Source organism: Serinus canaria, chromosome 13 (assembly GCF_022539315.1).
Source record: "Serinus canaria isolate serCan28SL12 chromosome 13, serCan2020, whole genome shotgun sequence".
Taxonomy (NCBI): Eukaryota; Metazoa; Chordata; class Aves; order Passeriformes; family Fringillidae; genus Serinus; species Serinus canaria.
In genome coordinates this window covers 11,955,540-11,977,944 of record NC_066327.1, presented here as the reverse complement: position 1 = coordinate 11,977,944, position 22,405 = coordinate 11,955,540, and the positions used below count along the sequence as shown (strand labels likewise).

General features: G+C 53.1%; 1 protein-coding gene across 1 annotated transcript; it reads right to left on the bottom strand.

Annotated features, from left to right (window-relative positions):
- Nucleotides 1–1,331: 1,331 nt before the first annotated feature.
- LOC103817318 (proton-coupled amino acid transporter 1) lies at nt 1,332–22,164 on the bottom strand. Its single transcript, XM_050979743.1, has 11 exons — nt 22,111–22,164; nt 18,669–18,816; nt 17,884–17,974; nt 17,198–17,286; nt 16,872–16,967; nt 16,042–16,126; nt 13,730–13,948; nt 13,392–13,490; nt 11,834–12,000; nt 6,765–6,934; nt 1,332–4,056 (listed from the first exon to the last, which is right to left on the bottom strand). The coding sequence occupies exons 2-11, from the start codon at nt 18,809–18,811 to the stop codon at nt 3,788–3,790; spliced, it is 1,428 nt and encodes a 475-aa protein (XP_050835700.1). The 5' UTR covers nt 18,812–18,816; nt 22,111–22,164; the 3' UTR covers nt 1,332–3,787.
- Between the last annotated feature and the right edge of the window lie 241 nt (nt 22,165–22,405).

Sequence of the window (22,405 nt, the reverse complement as noted above, 5' to 3'; positions counted from 1 at the left end):
AGTACCAAGACAGCAAGTTAAACACTTTTTTGAGGATCCTGTGCATGCCAGAGGGATGAAGCAGACAGACCCACAGTACCCTGTCCTGCTTTGGGAAACCATGAGCCTCCTCATGGTATTTCTTAGCTCAGGAGTAAAGGGGTTGAAAGGACCCAAACTGAAGCCTTTGATTTGCATCCCAAACACCACTTGTTTTACCTCTCAAAGCTCTCATGCACTTCCACAAAACTTTCTCACCAGCTCTGCTCAGCAGAAAGCAGTTCTTGCCTAGATTAGACCTTTTTTATGTAGTTGGTTTCATTCCACTTGGTAAATCTCTCTAAACATCATCCAAAAATAATGCATTTCTGTATTTTGAGGACATTTAATTTTGAGGTATCTCAGCAACAGGCACCTCTTTTGCCCATAGGGAAAACACAAATTGTTCTTTCCAGCAGCAGAAGCAGCACATACAACAGTGATATTTTCCTTTAGATTTTTTAACTCCCCAGGGTTGCTTTGGCCAGTGGTCACAACACAGGGAAGGGCACAGGCAGCTTGAGATGAAGCTCCTCTAATACCTGGGAGGGAGCAGCCTCAGGAAAGCCATTTCATGGGATGGGGACAGCCCTGCAATGCTCAGCCCTGAGAAAGAATGACTGTGGATCCCACCATGGTGACTCTCGAGAGTCAGAAATACCCTGAAGCACCAGAGTGCCTGTGCTCAGCACTCCCTCCTGCCCTGTCATTCAGGTGACCTCAGATCCACAGTCCCCATCAACCTGCAAAAGCCTCCTAGTTTAAGGAAAAAAAATCTGCCAGAGTTTCTAAAGATGAACTTTTTATAGCACAGATTTCCCAACAGCCCTTTAATGACACACTGCAATGGCATGAATTATTCAGCAGTGAGAAGCTGAGCTGCAGCAGTGCTGGCAGTCTCCCAGTGTGGGCTGACTTTTGCTCCTTTGATCTCTAGGGTGGATCTGTAGCAACTCAGCATCCCCCATCTTTTTTCACATGCCAGGCTCTTTTTTTCAGCTGCAGCCCCACTTTTGGCATAAATATGGAGATGAGAAACCAAGGCCCAGCTTTGGTGAGGCAGAGAAAAGCTCAGCCCTACAAGCTCAGAAGCTCTGCCCACAACCTACTTGCACAAATGAGGTCAAAAGAAAAATTAAATTTTCCAAGCAGCAAAGCTGGAACACTTTTATTTGAAACATTTACTAGGAGGGGAAATAGTGTGTGCTGTGTGGGGGTGGGAGCAGCACAGGATAGGATCCTGAGTGCCTGCTGGGCTCCACATCACCTGCTCGCTTCTTTTGGAAGAAAAACCTACACTGCACACCCCCAAAGCCTTTACACATAAAAAATAGATCATATTTATTGATTAAAGTAAGATACATGATTCAGGTGCAGTGCCAGCTCTCCCGCTGGGCAGGCACCTGTGCTGTACACTGACAATATCCATAGGCACGAGACATGGACATGACCATTGCTATATTTACACAGACAAGTTTCTTGGTTACTGAGCAGCCTACAATACACAAGTGTCAAGTTTTCGTGTCCATCACTGACCCCTGGCTCAGCAGAGCCCCTCACACCACAAGTGTCACCAGCACAAGTTGCCTCATCTTCAAACACCCCTGCTCACCCTAATAATAGGGAAGATCTGCAAAACCCATTTAATGCTTCTGTGATATCCCAGCCCCCTTGGAAATGAGGTCTTCACTGCTGCTTGCGAAGTGAGTTTGGATGCCAGGAGCCTCATCAGCAAACCCACTGATGCCCAGTGCCAGGCCAGGGACATTCCTTGGCACACACCTGTCCCTAAAATGTGGCCAGCCTTCTTCGAGTGCACTGCTAGCAGGGCAAGGGGAAGCATCACACATCCCCTGGTCCTCACAGCACTCCCTCCTCTGCTTGACAATTCTGACTCAAACTCAACCCCAAGGGCCACGCTGGGGTCAGTACACAGAGATGGACCTGAATATTGCACTTGTCCCACTTGTGTCATGCCCTGGAGCCCTTTCCCAGCCCTGGGTGCTTTCTCTCTATCCCCACAGTGACCTCCAGAGGGAGGATTTGAGTTAAAGCTTTGCTCTGCTCCTGACCAAGCCAAAACCTTCCCCAGCACAGCCTTGGACAAGACGAGGTGAGCCCCAAGAGATGAAGGGAGCAGAAGAGGGGCTGGAAAGGGGCAGAGACGTGGCACAGACCCACCTCCCACCTGGCCATGGGTCCATGTACTGGCATGTGGCACCCAGAACTGCCAGCAAAGGGGCACAGTGCAGACACAAGCAGCACCCAGGGAGAGGCAGGCTGCAGGGACACTGCTCCACACAGCCTTCCCCTCACAGAACCCAGCCAAACACCAAAAGTAACTGCAAACCTCACCCTCCACCAAAGATGGGAACACAGCCCACTGGTGCTGTACTCAGCCTCCTTTCCCACCGCCAGCAGCCTTTGCCCACCCCCAGGGAGGCATGGCTGCAGTGGGATGAGGGATGAAGATTCTCCAGAGAGAGATGGCATTTGGGAGATGCTGCGTTAGGAGGCAGGAGTTCGACCTGTCCTGTGGAGGATGCATTTGCTCCCTTGTCTTAAAAAAGTAGAAATCCAGTAGAAAGGTGAGGAAACTCTCTAGGAAGGAAGCTGGGCTCTCAGAGAAAGGAAAGCAGCAGCACCACAGGACCATCCCCACCAGGCATGCACCAGCCACGACAAAAGAAGCAAAAAGAGCACAGAGAGAAGTGCCAGGGAGCTGCATCCTACAGGAGGAGAGGAGCTGGGCAGAAGCAGAGGATGCAGAGGGAGTGCAACCAGGAGAGGAAGGGTTAAAAACAGAAATATTACGGAGTTTTTGTGTTTGATTTGACATTCAGTATCAGCCTGCAGAGGCAGGTGGAGGGTGCCAGGGCCAGCTCAGGCACTGTAAACAAGGTGATGTATTCTTGTGGCGTGTGGGCAGAATGTGGTGACCCCTGGGGAAACCCCATCCCACCCAAAGGGGACCAGCTCAGCCCCTCGTTATGGCAGAGCCTGTTTGCTCCCCACACACCTCAGTTCTGTAAAGCTTCTGAAAACCAAGCATTGGGTTGTGTGCTGGATGGGGATAAAGAAGTGTCACTACTGAAAGCGTGGACCAAGGGTCAGCAAACCCTCCCAGTGCCCAGCTCCAGGGCCTGCTCAGACTTCCTGCTCAAGGCAGCTGGAAACAGAGCTGAAGCACTGCAGGAGCCAGTGCCCATGGATGGGGATTCCACTGAGAGAGAGCTGTGGGCCCCAGCATGCTCCGCACCTCAGGCTCTCACCCACAAGGCCAAGGTGAGGAGGGAGCTCCACGCTCTCTAACCTGAGCTGAGGTTTGTCTGTTGCTGTAAAAATAAAGTGCTCAGGGGAAAAAAAACCAAAAAAACATCAAACTGGCACAAAAAAAGAGTAGTCCCTGTTCCCCGCCCTGACTGAAGGGACAGGGGAAATATGGAAAGGTTGGGATTTTAAAAAATAATAAAATAAAATCTACATCCCTGGGATTCCTCACCTCTCAAAGTGCCTATTTACAGAGGACCACCAGCCCTAAGAGCCCCCAGGGAAGGCACTGCCCCAGCCTAGATCCCACCTTCCCAACAGAGCCCAGGGTAGGATCCTGCTGCAGCTTGGCCATGGTGCTGGGCAGCCCCATCCCCTCACAGACCAAACCCACCCCACTTCCCAAGAGGAGAGGGGAGGCCAGTCCCAGGAGAGCAGTGTCCGGTGTCCATGCACCCCCAGCTCAGCATCCAGAGGGGCCAGTGGGGCAAGGGGATGGTCACTGCACCAGGACAGTGGTGGCATTCACCACAGTGGCCGCGGGTGCCACCAGCTCCACCAGCGCCTCGTACGTGCCCACCACGAAGCCAACGAAGCCAAAGAGGCTGATGGCGATGTCCTTGGCAATGACAAGGGGGTGCATGCCCTCGGAGTAGTAGGTGGCAATCTCCAGCAGTGGGGGGAAGATGAGAGCCAGGGCGCTGCTGCTGATGGAGCCCACCAGGGAGATGACGAGGTCCAGGCGCGGGATGAGGACGGCCAGCACGCCTGGAGGAAGAACGGGCACGACATCAGTGCTGCCACCTCCCAGATGGCAGAGAGGCTCCTCCCCACGTCAAAGCTAGCAAAACCCCACCCAGGGATGCCACTGGCTGAGTCCCACCTCTGCCCTCCTCCCTGACAGAAGACAAGGCTGCATATTTTTCCAGCAACTCCTCCGCAAGAAGCAATTAAGCTGTTAAATTAACGAGCCTTTTTGTAGCCCTGGGCACCACCGGAGCGAGCTGCAGGGCTGAGCAGGATGGGTGCCGCTGGCTGCCAGCATTCCCGACCCCCCTGTGCGAGCCAGCACTCCTGCTCCCCACACCTGGGGAGCCATAAAGCCTCAGAAACCCCGTAAAAGCAGGAGAAGGGAAGAAAAAGGCATCTCCCCCCACCCCAAATCAATCCGTGTGGTTTGCGTGTGTTTAGAGCTGCTCCAGCAGCAGCACCACCCACGGCACAGCCCGGGGGAGAACATTTGTTAGGTGAAAACTGCAGCCAAGGAAAATCCCCCTGGGAGACTCCTGACAGCTTGAGCTCAGCAGTGCGAGTTTAGGAATATTCCTGCTCCTCCTCCTGCATGGCACCAGGAGGGGACAGAGGGATGTCACCAGAGCTCTGCACAACACAAGAGAACTCCCTGCAAGCAAAACAGACTTCAGTGCTTAACCAGTGCTTAACCAGTGACCAAGAGAAATAAATTGGTTTATTGCTTTGAAAGCTTTTCTGCTTAGAAACAGGAGACACCTAGAAGGGCCTAGGTGGAGCAGCCCCTGTGGAGAAGGGACATCTCAGGGCTCCTTATTGGAGGATTTGTTCTCTCCCTGACAATCAGCTAGAGGCAATAGAGCCTCCCTGAGCCAAAGATCATCCATGGAACTGCAGAAGAAGGAAAGTTTGGGAGACTGACTGTGCCACCACTGCAACACTGCTGTTATCTGGATAAGCCTAGAGATAAACCATCCCTTCACCAAGGGAAACAGCAACAAAGGTCCTGAGCCAGTTTATCCTGGTGCTCAGCCCTGAACAGAGCCAAAGGAGTGCTCTGCCAGGTGACTGCCGCAAACAGCATCCCTGCTCCAGCAGCCTCTGAGGACAGCAGAGCAGCTCCCCTCCAACAGCATTCTCAGCCCACCCCACACTGCTCTTTGGACTCAAAAGTAAACAAAATTATTAACTCCCCTCTAAAACAAGCAGATTTGAAGCGCCAGCTGCAGTCCTCAGCCTCCGGGGAAACGGTCTGATTTCTGCAGGTATTAATTCAAAGAGGTTTTAAGCATGCTGGTTTTGAAGTTTAAGGTTGAAAGACACCCATACACCAGACTGCATCCTCTTTTTGGGAGCCAAAGCCCTGGTGGGGGCTTGTTGTGCGGCCACACAATCATCCAATGAATATTCATGCAACCCCCCAATTACTTTTATCCTCAGCAAGAGTCACAGAGATCCCTTAAGTGGAAGGGTGAGGGGAGGAGGTACAAAGGAACCTGCATCCTTCCACCAACACCTCTGCTGCCTCCCTACCCCCACATAGGAGGGTACTGCTGATGCCTAAAGCCATCCCATCTCTCCAAGCCTCCACTTCCATGGCTTGACACAGCCCAACACCCTCCAGGAGAGGCTCCAACCCCACAAGCAACTTCCAAGTTCACCCACAGCACAAGGGTGGCCAGAGCATATCGCCCAGTATGGCAAGATTTCATCCCTGCACCCTCTGAGGACATCAAGGCTTCAGGAGCTCAGCACAGAGATGGGCCTTGCCCACCTCTGTTAATGCAGCACTTCTGGCCTTTCATTAGTGACAGCCAGAAACAGCAGCACCCTGCTCTCAGCCAGCTCCACCACCCCTGAGTGAGCACCACGCTCCTCTCAAACCCAAACCAGAGCCAGCTGGGACACTGGGCCAGCTCCCTGACGCTCAGCTCTGGTGCATCAGCAGCATCAAGCCATGGAGCAAAGCTCCATTTCAGCAGGGGACGCCGGGGAGCTCAGTCAAGCATCTCAGCTGTGCTGACAACAGCAAGCATTTGGTCTTCAGGAACCAAAGCCAACCAAAATCAGATACCACCTGATTCATTCCACACCTTTCCCAAAGGTCCACCAGACTCAAGCCAGGAGCCTGATCCACTAAAACCTCACTACAGGACCCAAACACCACAAAGGGAAGGGACACCTGCCCAGCAGCACACCAGAGCTCTGGTTATTGGTCACCTACGCCTGTCAGCTGTCTCCTGCTGTGCTCCACACTGCAATGAGTGTGTGGGCACAAGAACAGCCCATCCCACACAGTCAGTGACTCCTCTGCAGCCATGTTCCTATCACACAGGCACGAGGAGCCTGGCTGCACACTGCCTACAGAAAACAGACTCTAGGCTAGGCTGCCTGGCACTGAACCCTGTGCTGGGTGTTCCATGCAAACCCTGGTGGGACTCAACATCCTGCAAAACTGCCATGCCCAGGCCTGAGGCTCCTGGGGGATCTGCCACTTCTAAACAATGCAGTTTACTACTCCTCCACTGGATAGACTGGTCCCATACAGAGGGGGCAAAGGATCACTGCTGCTGCTCCTTGGAGGCCATTGGTTTGTATTAGCCAGTCCCAGGAACTACCAGCTGTGAGGGCTTGACAAGCAGGGCTAAAGGTGAGGGTTGATGGCTCAGTGGGAAGAAGGTGCCACAGCATCATAGGGAAGGTCAGACAAGGTGGTTTGTACTCACAGGTCACACAGACCAGGGCCATCCTCAGGAGCAGGTTGACCAGCCAGCCCCAGCGCTCCGACATCCGGGCCACAAGGGGAGGGATGATGATCTCGGCAGGCACGTAGAACTGCACGGCGTAGGTGAAGAAAATCCCAAAGGAGAAGAGCAGCTTTACAGCTTGGTACAGCCTGCAAAGGACAAGGACACAGTGAAACAGGCTCTTGCTCCAGCCCCTGACACATCAACAGCAGAAAATGAATGTTCTGCCAGGACCTTTGTGAGCTAGGGGTCTAAACTCCTGAACACCCATAGAAAATTAGGGGTGATGCATTTAATTCACAAGGACCTTCACTGAGCAAGAGACAGTAAAGACACGGATCAGCTGCAGCCATGATAACACATTCCAGCTGCTGCTTGGCTTCTGAGGAGGGGGAAAAGGACAGCACTGATGGGATAAGTCTGGGCTTCCATGCAGAGTGAACATCACGATGTTCCAAAACCAAAGTCATGTGAACAGGCAACTCAGCCTCCTCCATCAAACAAAAAAGAGCAGCTATTTTTGGAATGCTGCATAGTACATGTTTGGGGGGAAGAGAATTAAAAGAGCAGTTTGGGCTGAGCAGAAGGAAGGCAGAGAGCAGACAGGCTGCGAACAGCACCTTGGGCTCGCCCCAAGTCAAATCTAACCGTGTCCCAGATCCTGCAGTGACACAGTGTGACTGCAGGAAAGAGCCCATCACAAGTGACCAAAAGGCACCTCCCACCCCATTTCTGCCCTCAGCTTCCCACCAGCCTCTCCAAAAGAGAAGTAACACCTGGTTACCTCACATATTGTCCTAACCCTTCCCCAACTCAAGACACACTAACCAAGCAGTAAACATGGGTCCTGGCCATACCACTTGGGTAAATATGAGGTGGATCCAAGCTGAGGAATGTATCTGGCTCCTGCCTTCCCTCTACCTTCTTTGGGCCTGTGCCCTTCTGTATGCTGGGTCTCAGCATCCACCTTCTACAACAGCCTTAAATCACAGAAATCCAAGTATTCCCATGCAAGACAGCTTTGAACACTAGTGGCAGAGTCTGGCAGAGTCAAACATTTCCCACAGATGGAGTTAGGGATCACCTAAGTGAATGGAATGTTACACAAGTCTATGGGACCAGTCCAGATGGATTCAAGGTTGCAGCCAACAGAAGCCTGAAGCCACCTTATCATCTTCAAAAGAGCAGGGTGCTCAGGGAGAGGTCCTGCTGCCTTGGGAGAAGAATGATTATTCACCTTCAAGAAGGATGAGGGAAGGTACAGGCTAATCAGCCTCACCTCAATCCCCAGAAGAATATGGGTTAAGTCCTCCTGGTATCTATTTCCAGGCACATACTGGACAGTAAACAGCCAGCAGGGATTTGCCAAGGGGTAATCATGGAAATATCCTCATCAGTGACCTGGATGAGCTTTCAGTGACCCAGAGCACATTCTCATCTAATTCCAAGCAAGATCAAATTGGAGGAAATGGCTGACAGCTCGGAGCAACAACATGATGTCACAAGCAAAGCTCCAGTGCAAACACAAATTCCCACACATGTGAGGGCTGGGGCCAGGAGAACAGGACCTGGGGATCTTGGTGGGCAGCAGACCGAACATGAGCCAGTAGCAGGACCCTGCAGTGATGAAGGTCAATCACAAAGCAGGCTGTGCTAGCAAAAGCACAGCCAGGAGGTTAAGGACAGGGATCAAGAGATTATTTTCTTGTTTGGGGCTTGTGCATCTTGATTATTGTGCCCAGCTCTGATACTCCAGGACAGGACACTGACTTACTCTGCAGAGCAAGTTGAGTGCAGGCTACTAAAATGGTTGGGGCCGGAGCATGATGTCCAAAAAGAGGCTGCAAGCCCTGGGCTCATTTGGCATGATGAGAAGGTTAAAAGGGGATGTTATTAACCTCTTCAGTTGCCTAATAGGACAGCATGGAGGAGAGAGTAACAGGCTCTTCTTGGAGGTGCACAGCAGAAGAAACAGGTCAATTAGACAGAGCTGCATCTTCAAAGAATGGTTAAGGGCCTGGATTGATAGGAAATCACTGTCCTTACTGATACTCAATTCTTATGCTGGTAAGAGGAGCCAGTGATCCCTTGGTGTCCTCTCCAACCTGAATTACCCTGAGGTTCCAGAGGCAAGCTGAACACAAAGTTATCTCCAGAGTCCAGAGTGTACCCGTGCAGCCACACGTGCACAGGAGCCTTGAGCCACCAACCCACAGCTGGCATATCTTATCACTGCATTCCCAAGAAAAGGATTCTATAAAAGCCATAAAGTGCTCCAGGGCAATCCAAGATTAATAGTTGTTAAAAAAAGTACAGAAGAAGGCTGTGTACCTGTCCTGCACAGGTCATGAACCACAACAACAAGATCAAAGGGCATTTTAAATACCAAGAAGAGGAAGAATTCAAGCATTACCCTTGATCCACAGAAAACAAAGACCCATGCAGGGCCTTGGAGAGGCCCTCTGCCAACTACAGTAATGCCTGCTTCAGCCAGATTGCCATGCCAGGCCATCCCAAAAGGCTGCAAGAAGTGAAATACTCTCCTGGGACCATAAGTTCTGTCATTACCTTCAACTGGCCACATGCAACCCAACAGCTTCCCCCTCATTACAGCACTTCTTCACCCTTCACATAGTGCAGTGAGGCAACCCTTCCTAGGAGGCAAGGAAGGATTTCTGCATAGCAGCACTGTATTTTGGACACTGTGGTTAGACCTGGGAACTGACACTCCTCGTTTGAGGAAGCTGTGGTTTCAGAGAAACAAGACTGGAAAAGTCCTTAGTCACCCTGTAACTCAACAATTCCTGCAGCACTCACCAAATCTGCTCCAGAGACCTCCAGGCAATGGCTACAGCTAAGGAAGGCTGCAGCACCTCTACCACAATCCTTGCCTTGTCTCCCAGGCTGCAGGCAAATCCCATGACTTCTCACCTACAGCCCTTAGGACCAGCTCCTACAGCCCAGCCTTTTACTGTCGGGAAGAAAACCCATGGGCGAGGCAGGATGGGCAAGACTATCATTGCACGAGCAAGTCTTCACCCAGCACCTGTGGTTCAATCTACAGGAGTGGTAGTGAAGACTTTATCTCAACTGACACAGCCCTCACTTGAGATAACCCATTTCCAAGTCCAACATTTACTGTCAAGAGGCAACATACACAAACATCAAGATGTTCTGAGTGCCAAGTGACAAGGACCACAACACACCTTCCCTGCAGCTGGCCTGCCACATGCCCAGGCTTCCCCAGACACTGCTTCCAAAAGGCTATTCTCTTCTCACTATCCAAAAACCTTATGGCTACTTTTAGAAAAGTAACTTTAGAATACTTGGCTTTCAGAAAAGTAGTTTACCTCAAGAAAAGACAGAAGGTGTGGATACTCCTAGAAACATGGATTTGCACTCCTCTCTGTAGCCTAGCAGGTCAAAGTAATCCCATTCTAAGGACCTGTTCTAAGGGACTGTCAGTCCTCAGGGCACACAGAGTTGAGACTCCCTGCAGAAGCCCCTTTGCAGCATTTCAGGTCAGCAGATGTCATGGCAGGCTGTGGCATGCAGAGCCCAAACCTGGAAATTATCTGCTTTCCACCTTCAGGAGAAATAGCAGCATCTCATCCCCTCCACACTGTACTTCAGCTTACTGAGCAGAAGGGATTCACACCTCCTGTGCTTGGCATGGTGGGATTCAGACTGCCCTACAACACAGGCACGTCTTCCCACCAGCCCCATCCCTCCTCACTGAGAACAGGGACCTGGCAGAGCTCCCAACACCTGCAGGGGACAAAACAAGGCTCTTGGCAGGAGCAGGATCATCTCCCACACCAACACTAACATCCAGCAGTGCAGTCACTACACAGACCCAGCATGAATGAACATCCATGCACTCAAACTGAAAAGAACCCCACACAGCAATAATTAAAGCAAAACCAGGCTCTATTTTTGTCAAATCTTTGCTGTCTCCAGAGCCCCAGCTCTCAGCTCTACCAGGACAGCATGTTGAAGCACCAGTGACTCAAAACTTGAGTCCTGCCCAAATTTACTCCAACAGTGAGACAGTGAGTCCCACTGCAAGGTGCTGGGTGCTACTAGGAGCAGAGAGGATGGGCTGAAATGGAGGACAGGCACCCTCAGCTCCAGGTCTCACTCTGGCCTCTTGCAGGATTTCAAGCCGGCAGACACCATCAAAGAGGACTGCTTGCATTTCTCCTGTGGAGGATTATGGAGCCATGACACTGAGCAGCCACCCATCCTCAGGGACAGAGCAGCAGCCACCAGCCCTGGCAAGAAGAGAAACAACTCCTCCAGGCAGGCAGGCGTGGGGTCAGGCCACAGGGCTCCAGAGAGAAACTGGAGCATCTCAAGAGCTTCACCAGATCCCAGAGGACAGACAGGTTTAGGAGGATGCAGCAGAGCTCAGCCCCCACAGAAGGAAGGGGTATCCTCATGGCACCAGTGCTCATAGGCAAAGCATTGGCTCAAGATGAGCCACATCCAGGCACAATGTGGAGCCCAAAAGTGGGAGTTTCAGCTCCAGGGCTGCAAACAAGGAACACAACCCACACATGAAGATGTCACATCTCACTCCCTCTGGGAGCTCCCAGCATTGGGTGGATTTTTCACATGCTACATTTGAGGAAGAGAAGTGGGTTTTGCACAATTCAGTGATGTTCTGGTACGGCTGCATGGGGGTTGTGCTCTAGCACATCTGCTAGGCAGTGCCCTGCTGAGCCCCAGAAAGATGCCACAAGGCTCAAAAAAAAAAAAAAAGAGCTGTACCTACCCAGGCAGGGACCACAGGGATCCTGATAAAGCAGCCTGAGCTCCCAGACATTACAGCAACAGCTCAGACACTACAGCAACAAGCCTCTTCCAGCACATGCATCTGACAATCCTCGTCAAACTCCCTAAAGCTTGCCTATGGCACAGTTCCTTAAGCTTCCTCAAGCTCACCCAGATTAGTTCCCGTAAGGAGTGAGGTCCCCCTCTCCCACCTGCCTAGTTGGATCCCTCATTCCATACCCCCAGTCCCTCCACTGCCCAGAGGAACTCACCAGCAGTTGGGCAGGTTGAGTGTTATGCTGGCCTGAATGTCTGTCCCAAAGCGCAGGTACCCCAGGACACCCAGGCTGATGTACAGGATGGTGACAATGCTCATCCCCACGTACAGGATCACTGGGAACTGACGGGGCTTCTTCATCTTGTTCTCCAGAGGCAGCACCTGGGGGAAGAGGAGGAGGAAGATGACAGAGCAGCAGGTTGCCTGTCCCTCAGCCCCAAAAAGAAGGAGGGGCATCCCCATGGTCAAGCACAGCTCACCATGCCAGGATGGGATAGTCCCACATGTAGCCTGGAGAATCCAGCTGAAAACAAACCTATACTGGAGATCTGATTTCTGTGCTCCCATTGGAGCATAGCAAGTCTCCAACAGATCACCCACACACTTGTCTTAAATATGGGACCTGCTCCCTGCCCTTGGCAGGAGCTGTGCCCAGTGCTGGGGTGTGGGGCAATGCCAACCACCCAGATCTTGGGTGCATTATGCTCTGCACCCCAAAACAGCACAGCCATGCCAACTATTTTACACCATCCTATTTTCCCCAGTAAATTCTGGGAAGACCAAGACACACTCTCCTCTGCTAGCAAGTTTATCTGGACAGATTTCAACCAGGCAGGACAATAAAAAGAGCAAGGAGAGGTAATTCTCCCACCTCTACACTACTAACACTAAATATAGGCCTTCAGCAAACAATTTTATAGCTGTCCTTGGGTGGTGTTGGTTTCAAGAAGAGAGACAATGGCAGATCTGGTGAGGAGGTAGGACAAGAAAAATTTTTATTTGCTTCTTCACCTCCAAGTCATGTGAGAAAGAGAGCATTTGTGCCTCAGTGCTGGCAAGAACCCTCTGCCCAGGGCATTGCATTCAGTAAGCACTCCTCCTGTAATGGATTTGGCCCTCTCCAGCCCTGTGTTTATACAGTCAGCTTGTATTAAGAGATGAAAACATTTTTTCCTCCTTTGAAGGGAGCTCCCGGAAACAACTCACAACATCTTAGGGAGTAATTAAGCTCTCCACCCACCCACCCAGCTTTTTTCACAGACACAGTTGGTCTATTTACAGCATCTTGCATGAGAGGGCCATTTGCATGGGCAGGCTGGGGCCATGTGGCTGCCAAAGGGAGATCTCAGTGCCCCCGCAGTAAGGGGGGAAGGGAAGGATCACATCTTTCATGCCACACTTTTTGGCCTCCCATTTAAGCAACCTCAGGATCCAGCCTGGTTACAAGACTCAGGACAATTCCTCAACAGCCAGCAGAGCCCAAGACAGAGGCTGGTGTGATTTCCAGTCTACTGCCAGATAAAGCCACCTCTAAAGCAGCAACCAGCCTCCTGAGGTTTGGAGCACGTGCTCCTCCAGCCTCAGATGGAAGCACCTGAGTTTGACCCAGGAGATAGCCTGGAGCTAAAGCTAACAGCATCTTCCAGAATTTGGGCTACTGTCAGAAAAGTTCAACTGCAACTGCAGCTGCAAAGCAGAGCAGGTGCTGCAGCAAGTCCAAGCAGTGCCGAGCCTCCTGTGCAGCAGCCCCACTGCCACATGCCCAGACTTACCACACCAATGCCTTCAAAAGCAAAGATTGCCGTGCCAAAGAACAGAGGATAGGTCTTCCAGGCTGCTGCTAGAGGCAGGTTTCTGGGATCAGGAATATCCTGGAAAAAAGCCCATGCAGAGTTCAGACACAGGGAGGACAGGGAAGACCTAGCCTGTTCCCATCACTCCCTGTCACAACCCCACACTGCAGGGAAAGCCCTGCAAAGCAGAGGGAACCATCATACTCACAGGAACAAGCAGTACCCCCCCAGCATCCAAATGCCCCATTGCCAAGCTCCTCCACCTGCCAAAACATGGGACAGCACAGAAAAAAGAGAGGGAAGCCATACACACGTACCCTGACGATGTACTGGTAGATCACAACAAGGCTGACAAGCATGGCCACATTGGCCAGCATGGAGAAGATGGACAGGACCTTGAGGTTCTGGATGAACGTGAGCAGCACCACAAAAGGCAGGATGGAAAGCATGTACAGGCGGGAGTCCATGGTGGGGGTCATCACCACCGTCCTGTTTGAGCTGCAGTCATTGGTGGTCCCATTCGCAGCAGACACAACCTGGGGAAGCACAGGAAGCCCTGGTGAACTCCACCACACAGATCTAAAAGCCACAGATCTTAGCAGCCCATCCCAGGTGGGTCAGAGTACCCCAAGAGCTCGCTTCAAGCACAGCCAGCTGATTAAAATCAAACCAACAAACTCTTTTCAGACAGTGCTGAAGCAAATCCCTGTTATCTTGCAGGGGGCAGAGGTGGGACTGGCTATGGCACCTGAGCCAGGACAGCAAATCCTGCCCAAGCCCAGATACACCGAGCAGGAGGACTCAGCAGCCAGGCACACAGAGGACAGAAAGCAAAGGCTGCATCTTTGCACTGCCTACGAGGTCAGTTGAGAAGAGAGGAAAGAGGCATTAAGTGCTATTTCCAAAGGTATCCTTTTCCTCTTGCTGCACCAAGATGTTATCTAAGTCACACAGTCCTTCAGGTACCCAGTGCCCCAGTCACATGCAAGGACATCTGGAAACTACTGCTGGCCCCCAAGTTCACCTTCTCATGACAAACCATTATTCCCTTGGGGTCTTTCATTCCAAAGGCAACTCCAGGCCATGTGCTCACTTCTAGAGGCAGCTCATGCCCAGGAACTGGATGGCAGAGCCATTCATCCCAAGAGTATGGGCTCCCTGAATCACCAAAACAACCATGAACAGGATGGTTCAGGTACCAAGTCCTGTCCAGTCACTGCAGCAAAGAGCAGTCTGCAAACTGATTTAACCTGCTCCAGAGCAAGTCCTGCCCCAGAGGAGAGGCTGAAGAACTCTGTGTAAACCAGCATCCTCTGTGGAAGAGGGCAGTGCAGGGCCATGCACCCATGGGACAGTGCTGCTCAAGCCCCAGCCTGCCCTGCCTCTTCATGGCTTTCTGCAAAGCAGTTTTCCAAACCAAAGCCCTGCCCAACACAGTGGCACCTCGCCCAAGGTACCACCTGCACCATGACTCTCCACCTAACACGCTGTTCCTCACCACAAAAAGAAACAAGCAACACTCCCCTCTCCCCACCCAAAAAAATTCCAAAGCCAAGGGGTTTCCCACCTGTGGCCTAAAAAACTAGTGTGGATTTGCAGGTTTTTGAAAATTTCCCCTGAGGCTTGAGACAGCCTTCAGTCTTTGCTGTGAGGGGCTGAGGAGAAAGAAGCTCACCTTGAAGTGGGGCAGAGGGCTGTTCCCAGGGGTGGGGGCCAGCAGCAGCCTGGCCCCTGCACACATCCTGGTCCCTCCTGCTCTCAGGGCTGGTGGATGACCAGTGTTGACCTGTTTATTCCTCCTGCCACCCAACAATGGAAATCTCCTCAGCTGCTGCTCCAAGAGCATAGGAAGAGTCTCACACTGGAGGGACCCCTGCCCCCCCTGCTCCCCAGGAGCCCCCTCTGAAGCTGATGGCCACCACTGAAGAGCTGACAAAGGGCATAGCCATGATGGCAATGACAAGAGCACTGCTACAAGAGCACAGCAGGAGCACACGGGGAAAAAAGCTGAGCAGTGCCTGCAAGGCACTGAGCTGGTGGAGGCTGGGAATGGGGACTCATTATTGCCAGTTTCTTACAGAACAGCAGCCAGCCAAGCGGTTCAGGGTTTCTGTTTATTTCCTCCTGAGGCCTGGCAGGAAGAAACTCTTTCTCTAAAGATGTAATTAAGCTTCAGAGCCACAGGATGAGGAAAGAAACTGGAATGCAAACAGATCCAAGGAAGGGAGAAGAGAGGTTCACAGCAGGTCCTGGGACCTACATATTACCATTGACACCATTAAACCAATTAACTGAGGGGGACAGGATAGAAAATGCACAGTCCCTCTGCTTTCATCCCTTTCCTGTTGTTACCTCACTAAGGATGGCCTCACTTTTCCTGGACAACACAGACACCTCCAGCACCTCTGCAAAATCACAGAGATTCTCAGGAAAACCTGCTCTGTTTGAACAGGAAAAACAATCCTCCAAAGCACCTGAGCAGAGGAGTGGACTTTTCAGAGCAGCATAACCTACAGAAACCAGACCTTTGGGGGAAAAGCAGGGCACAGGATACAGGAGCTAAGAAAAACTCAAGCACCTTCACACCCTCTCACCTCCCCCCAGCTCATGAAGGAGGTGTAAGTCCAACCTGTTTCAGATTGTCCGCCAGAAAGACAAAGTACACGCAGCAGAAACCCAGCTGAGTAATGATCAGGAAAAGTCCCACTATACGCCTGGAAAGCAAAAGAAGAGCATTTGTCAGCCAGATCATAAGGAAATTTGGGTTGCCTTGGGTAGCACTTGCAGAGTGCAGCAATGCTGCTCTCCTCAAGGCTGGGATGTGCATGTAGCAGCCAGATTTGCAGAGCAGTGTTGGTCAGAGCACACCCAACTCACTTCTCTGTGATCAGGAGACAGGACCTTCTCTCCACCCAACCTCACAGATATCAGGCTCTCCAGTCTCCACATCTCATCCCTTTCACAAGGTCAGGACCAGCCTCAGGAGAAAAGCCTCCTTTTTGGGTTCGACATCTCCAGTCTGCTGCTGAATTGTCAGAGCTGGAGGCAACACTTCCTGGACACAGGAAAAGGTGAATGCTCCCATTCCCTGATGGGCAATGATCTGTGTGATGAAATGTGGGACACTCACAGGGCAGGGAGCAGCCACTGGACACGTTCTATGTCTGACAAGATGGGCCAGCACTGCAAGACCCTACTCACCCCTTTGTTATGCTGTGGAGACTTAGTTATCCCACACATTCAGTGTAAGTCACATCTGGCTGGGGACAGTACTGGATCAAAGACCTCAGCATTACCCTCTCGGGGACACTGAGCACTCAGGGCAGGTGAGCCAAACAGCATTTTATGTCACTTGTGCTTATCTACTGACACAGCTCAGTGACCAGAGGCTCTTCTGTCCCAGCTGCAGCACATGCTAGGCTCAAAGATGAGTCCCTGCGTGGGGCAGGGGAACAGTACCTTCCCCAGATGGCATGTGTCCTCAGGCAGGCACTGGGAGTTGCCTCCAGCCCATACATCACAACACCTCCATAGTCCAGGAACTGCTTCTGGAACCTGTCCAGAGAAGGGAGAAGGATCATCACATCAGCCCTGTCTGCTAGTTCCCAAGGCAAATAGTGACATTAAAAGGAAAACAGTTCCTGTGAAAAAGAAAATAAGTTCCCAACTGAGGCTTTTGCATGGGCAACTTGCTGCTGAGGGGCTTCAGAAAAACCCCAGGGCTTTTTGGGCAAGAGTGAAGAACTGTAGGAGTTGCAGGGCTAAGAAGGGGAGTTGCTCCTTACCTGTTGCAGAAGTGATGGGCACATTTGACCAGGATGCCCATGCAGTGCACAGCCACGACTCCCATCACCAGCAGGCTCAGAGGACCCAGCTGCAGGGAAGAGAGGGGGAAGGCTGCACTCTGATGGCCAGAGGCAGAGCTGCACTGCACCTTCTACTTCAGACGAAACTCCATGGGCTGGGTGAGTGCAAACACTGCTGGAGGCTGAACCAGAGCTCTGGTGCAGCTCCCAGGAACCAGCCCCCCAGGAGCAAGTAACCTGACAGAGCCATGAGCTTGGCAGGAATGATGCAAAAGAAGCAAGTTTGGGCAGTTTTGGGTATAGCAAAGAACTTCTAGGATTGTTTTCCAAACTATTTTGCATATCTCTACTATGCAGGTGATGAAGAGGTCATGACCTGGACAGAGAGTCCTGCCTGACCCCAGCAGATGAAACCACAGGCCCAGCTCACACACTGAACTCCCCCACACCAGGCAGCAACAATGCAGGAACAGCAGGAACAGTCTCAGCAGCGAAACAAAGCCACAGAGCTTAGGGTGCAAACATGGGCAAGTGGCCAAACACTGAGAGGTGTCTGGGCAGGAACTCAAGCCCCAACACCCCCAACACTGGCTATGTGAGCTGCCCAGTGCCTCGGGGTCACTCTGCCCCACAAGCTCCAGCACAGCAGGGCTGAACTGCCTTACCAGGATGCCAGCATTCTTCACAGCCAGAGGCAACCCCAGCAGCCCTGTCCCAATATTCCCCTTCAGCAGATGGATCAGGGTCTGGTACCACCTGAAGGAGAGCAGATGAGAAGTCACTGTCAGCAGGTGCGAACACCCAGACCATACACAGCTTATCCTGTTAAGGGTCTACAGCAGCTCTGAACTGCTGCAGGGAATGCACATGGAAGTCATGATCCTGTCCCCTGAACCCACCTCAACCAGTTGGGACCGAGCTAGGTGTGAAAGCAAAGACTGAACAAACATATTTTGGATGGGCATTTGTAAAACCAACTTTATGGCAAAACCCAGCATAAGCACAGTGCAGCACCAAGGACCTGCATAAGGAAGTCTCTGAGTTGAAGGGATGAGTCTCTGTCAGGCAAAGACAGCATCCTCTGCACACCTGGGCACAAGGAAGCCCCCAGAACACGGCTGGCTCTGAATCTGGGCATGCTGTTTGCTTGCCAGAGCTCTTCACCAAATGAAGGTGGAATGAGAAAATACTGGGAAAAGCATCAATCACTGCCCACTGCCAGCAAGCCCAGCTTCACCAGAGAGCAAAGAGGAGTAGCTTGGGCAACTGCTCAGTTGGTGCCAGCACCCCACAGATGCAGGACCACAGCTGTGCCCTCATCACTCTCATGAGAACTCCCCCTAAAACCACAGTTCCACCATCCTCTAGCAAAGGCAGCAGGGAGCCAGCATGACCTCCTCCACCCTCCCCAGTGCCAGGCCAGCCCAGGAAGGAGGGAAGCATCACTCACGTTGTCCCGTTGGTCTCCCCAAAGCGCTGGTAGGACTCGGGGTGGGCGAAGCCATTCATGCCGTCGGGAGGGCTCCCCTCGGGTGTGACATCTGTGGAACTGTAGTCATTGTAGTCCTCGCTGCGGAGGCGCCGGGTGGACATGGTCCCTGTGGGGACAGTGGCATTAGGGGTGCTCAGCTCAACAGCCCCATCCTCAGGCTTCTTGGGGTCAGCCATTGTGCAGAGACACCAGCTCACACTGCCAGAGCAAGTTCTCCTCCAGGGCTTTTATACAGCCACAGGCTCCCGCCCCAGCAATCACAGAGTTGGCATGTCCTAAGGTCAAAGGTGCATGGCACATTCCCACTGGCTCTTCCTTCAGGCTCGTGCCCATGTTTTGGGCACACCCAGACAGAATGGGGTCAGGATCCTGCAGGAAAAGCCTGGATGTGACCCAATTCATGTCAGGCACGGGAGCTGCGTACCCTCCTCTAAGGGTGGTGAGTGACACCACAGGCAGTGGGGTAGGAGAGGACATGCTGGCACTGTGTCCCTGTCCCCTGCTCTGGCACTTGGGACACTTGGGCTGTCAAGTGGACGGGCCAAGAAAGTGTAACTGCTTTTAACTTGCACACAGTGTGCTGCAAGGGAACAGTTTGCTCTTGCCAGGGAAGGGAAAGTTTCCTAACTTCTCTTTTTTTTTCTTTTCCCTTTTTTTTTCCCCTTATTGAAGAATTTTTATTAAAGAGAATTTTTACAAAAATGTATTATACTCCCATCAGAGAGGAGCACAGACCATGTGCTGACAGCGAAACACCTGCCCCAAAAGGTTTCACAGCCAAGGAAGTGCCTACGGGGAAAAGGGGCTTCCCAGGATGAGGCACCTGCACAGCCTGGAGCTCTTGCTCCAACAGAAACTCCAACAGTGTCCAGCAAGCCAGGAGCACCAGCACAAGCCTCACCAAGGACACACACCTCATGCCTTTGTCTGGAAAACAATCAGCTGGTTCAATTCCCACACATGCCACACCCAGTATCCCGAACACCCACTGGGAAGGAGCACCAGAGGCAGGGAAATTATGTGTAAGGCTCTTGCGCCACAGACTGGTGATCCAGTCCCTGCCCCACGGCTCCTCTGCGCTGTCATGCCCCAAGCTTCACACCTGCCCCAGCAATCCTGGTGCTCCCCCATCCCACTCCCCAACACTGGTAAAGAATTGGGAGCAACAGGAAGCGGCAGAGAAATGTTACTACTGCAAAAAACTGTCTCGTTTCCTGCCAGAGCTCTTCATTAACCCACCAAGTCATGCAAGCGCTTGCCACATGCAACCTCAGCACAGACCAACACATCTGACCATGCCAGGAATGCTCAGACTGGGCCACCCAGGTGCTGCTTCACCCACAGAGCACCCAGGCATTCCCCAGAGCACTGCTCTGCAAATCTGGCTGCTACATGGAAAACAAGCCAAGGGCTGAAACCACTGGGAGGGTCCAGCCTGGTGCTCAGAAGGGTAGCAGGGAGCAAAGATTTTTCCTCAGGTCTGGATGCTCCAGATCCCAGCTGCTCTGGAGCAGTTATCCAGGCCACAACAGCAGTGCCAGGCAACACCAGCAGCAGGAAGCAGCAGTGTGTCCCATGGAGTACCAGGCTCTGGAGCAGCAGTGAGGCTGGCTGGCTGGCTGGCAGGCACTCCAGAGCCAAAGGCAGCACATGCATCACTCCTGCCCAGCCTCCTCCCTCACAGCTGGGACACGTAATTGTGTCCTGAACCGGCTCTGCCGCAGGCTGGGCGATCCAGCGAGGCAGGGACCGGGAAGAGCGGCAGCAGGAGTTTACACAAGGAAAGCGTTAGAAGCTATTTGTCATCGATGAGAGGCCCAAGGGGCAGCAGAGAAACCTGGGAGGCTATGCAGAGGGCTGGCAGAGGGCAAGGAGAGTGGGCAGAAGGGGTGCAGGACTGGGTCGGGCATGGGTACCCTTCCCAAGGATGGCCTGCACAGCATCTAAAGTACCCAAGAGCAGCGAGTTTGAGATAAACACAACGTGCTGACATCACTCTGCCTGATTGCTCCCTGTGGATTTTTTTTTCCCTTTCAAGCAGGCCCGTCTGCTTTCTGCTTTGAAGAGCCAGGGAAATGCATTCATCATGACTTGCCTGCCTTGTGTCTGGATTAAAGGTTGCGTAGCAGCAGGGAGCGAGCACTCTGCTCTCCCGCATCCAACAAGGAAAAGCTGCAAAACTTCTCTCATCCACAAGAAAAACATTTAAAACCAAAGCAAAACCCCACTACACCATTTCCTTGTCACTGGAAACAGCAAAGGCAGGAACATTCGGTTCCCACTTCAAACCCTACTCCTCAGCCACTTTCATGTGCTTTTTTTGCCACCCACACACAGAAGCAATTTCATCCTATTAGGAAAGCTGGGGGGGTAGTGACAGCAATTTGTCCCTTACAGTGACAGCCCCATGCTAGAAGTCAAAAGCAAGCTGTTACTTGCTGCTGACCATGACTGCTCTCCCCAGCTGAGCTGGAGCTGTGTGTAGATCAGGAAATCTTCCAGAAAAGTGAGCTTCACAGCAAAACTCATTGCTGCTTCCCACCATGTGTGTTGAATCCTTTATTTCCAAAGCACTGCTTGTAATAACCCACCTCAGTGTAACACAAGGGAGAGCCAGCACTGCCAGATCCCCCTGCCCTGCCTGCATAGAGGCCACCAACAAGCCTCTTCCCCAGGCCACCATGCCCACCTCCCAGTCACAGCATCAGTCCTCTTGTCCCTGTTCCACCCAGTGCTCCCACAGCTCCAAGAACCCCTAGATTAACCTCTCCAGCATTTCACAGCATGGCCCGGTGCCCACAGCCCAGCTTCTCCCCACAGGGAGGCTGCTGGGCACAAACCCCACCAGTCCCCACAACTGCCACCCCAGCCAGGCTGTGCTGCCCAGCTCACCTTGCCCCTCCACAGAGCAGCACAACTGAGTCCTGCAGAGTGTGGGGCTCCCTGCACCCTCCCAGTGCCACCGAGCATCCCGCACCCTTCCCAGCACCTCACATCGGGGGCTGTGCCCCCCACACTGCACGGCACGCCCGAAGGAGCCCCACGGGGTGCCAGCCTTCCTGCAGGGCATCGCCAGCACGCCCAGCACACCCATGTCAGCCTCCAGCATCCCCAGAAACCCCCAGCACCCATGTCAGCTCCACAACCCCCAGGCTCTGAGCATCTGCCCATGCACAGGGGCTGCCAACGAGGCCCCGAGCCCCGCGTCCCGTCAGCGCGCCCAGGCTGCCCCGAGCACCCACGTGGGACGGCGGCACTGCCGGGACCCCGCGCATCCACCGCGCCCCCGGCTCTCCGGGCACGCCGCGGGCTGACAGGCGGCTGACAGCCCCCACCCACCCGCAACCCCCCGTTCCCTGGCTCGCCGGTGCCTGTCCCGGTGCCTGTCCCGGTGCCGCACCTCTCCGCCGCCCCGCACCGCCCGGCCCCGCCGGGCCCGCTCGCTCGGCCGCGCCGTCACGTGACCGCGGCTCAGCTGAGCGCGGCGCGTGCGCACGGGGAGCGCGGAGGGCGAGGGGCGGGGCCGGGCGGGGCCGGGCACGGCGCGGCGGCGCCCCCTGGCGGCGGGCGGGTCCCGAGGCCGCTGTGGGGAAAGGCGGGAGCGCCGAGCCCCCGAGGGGCGGCTGGGGACGGGAACCGAGCTGGGCAACGGTCCGGAGCACCGTACTGTGAGGGAACTGAGCTTGTTCGGCCTG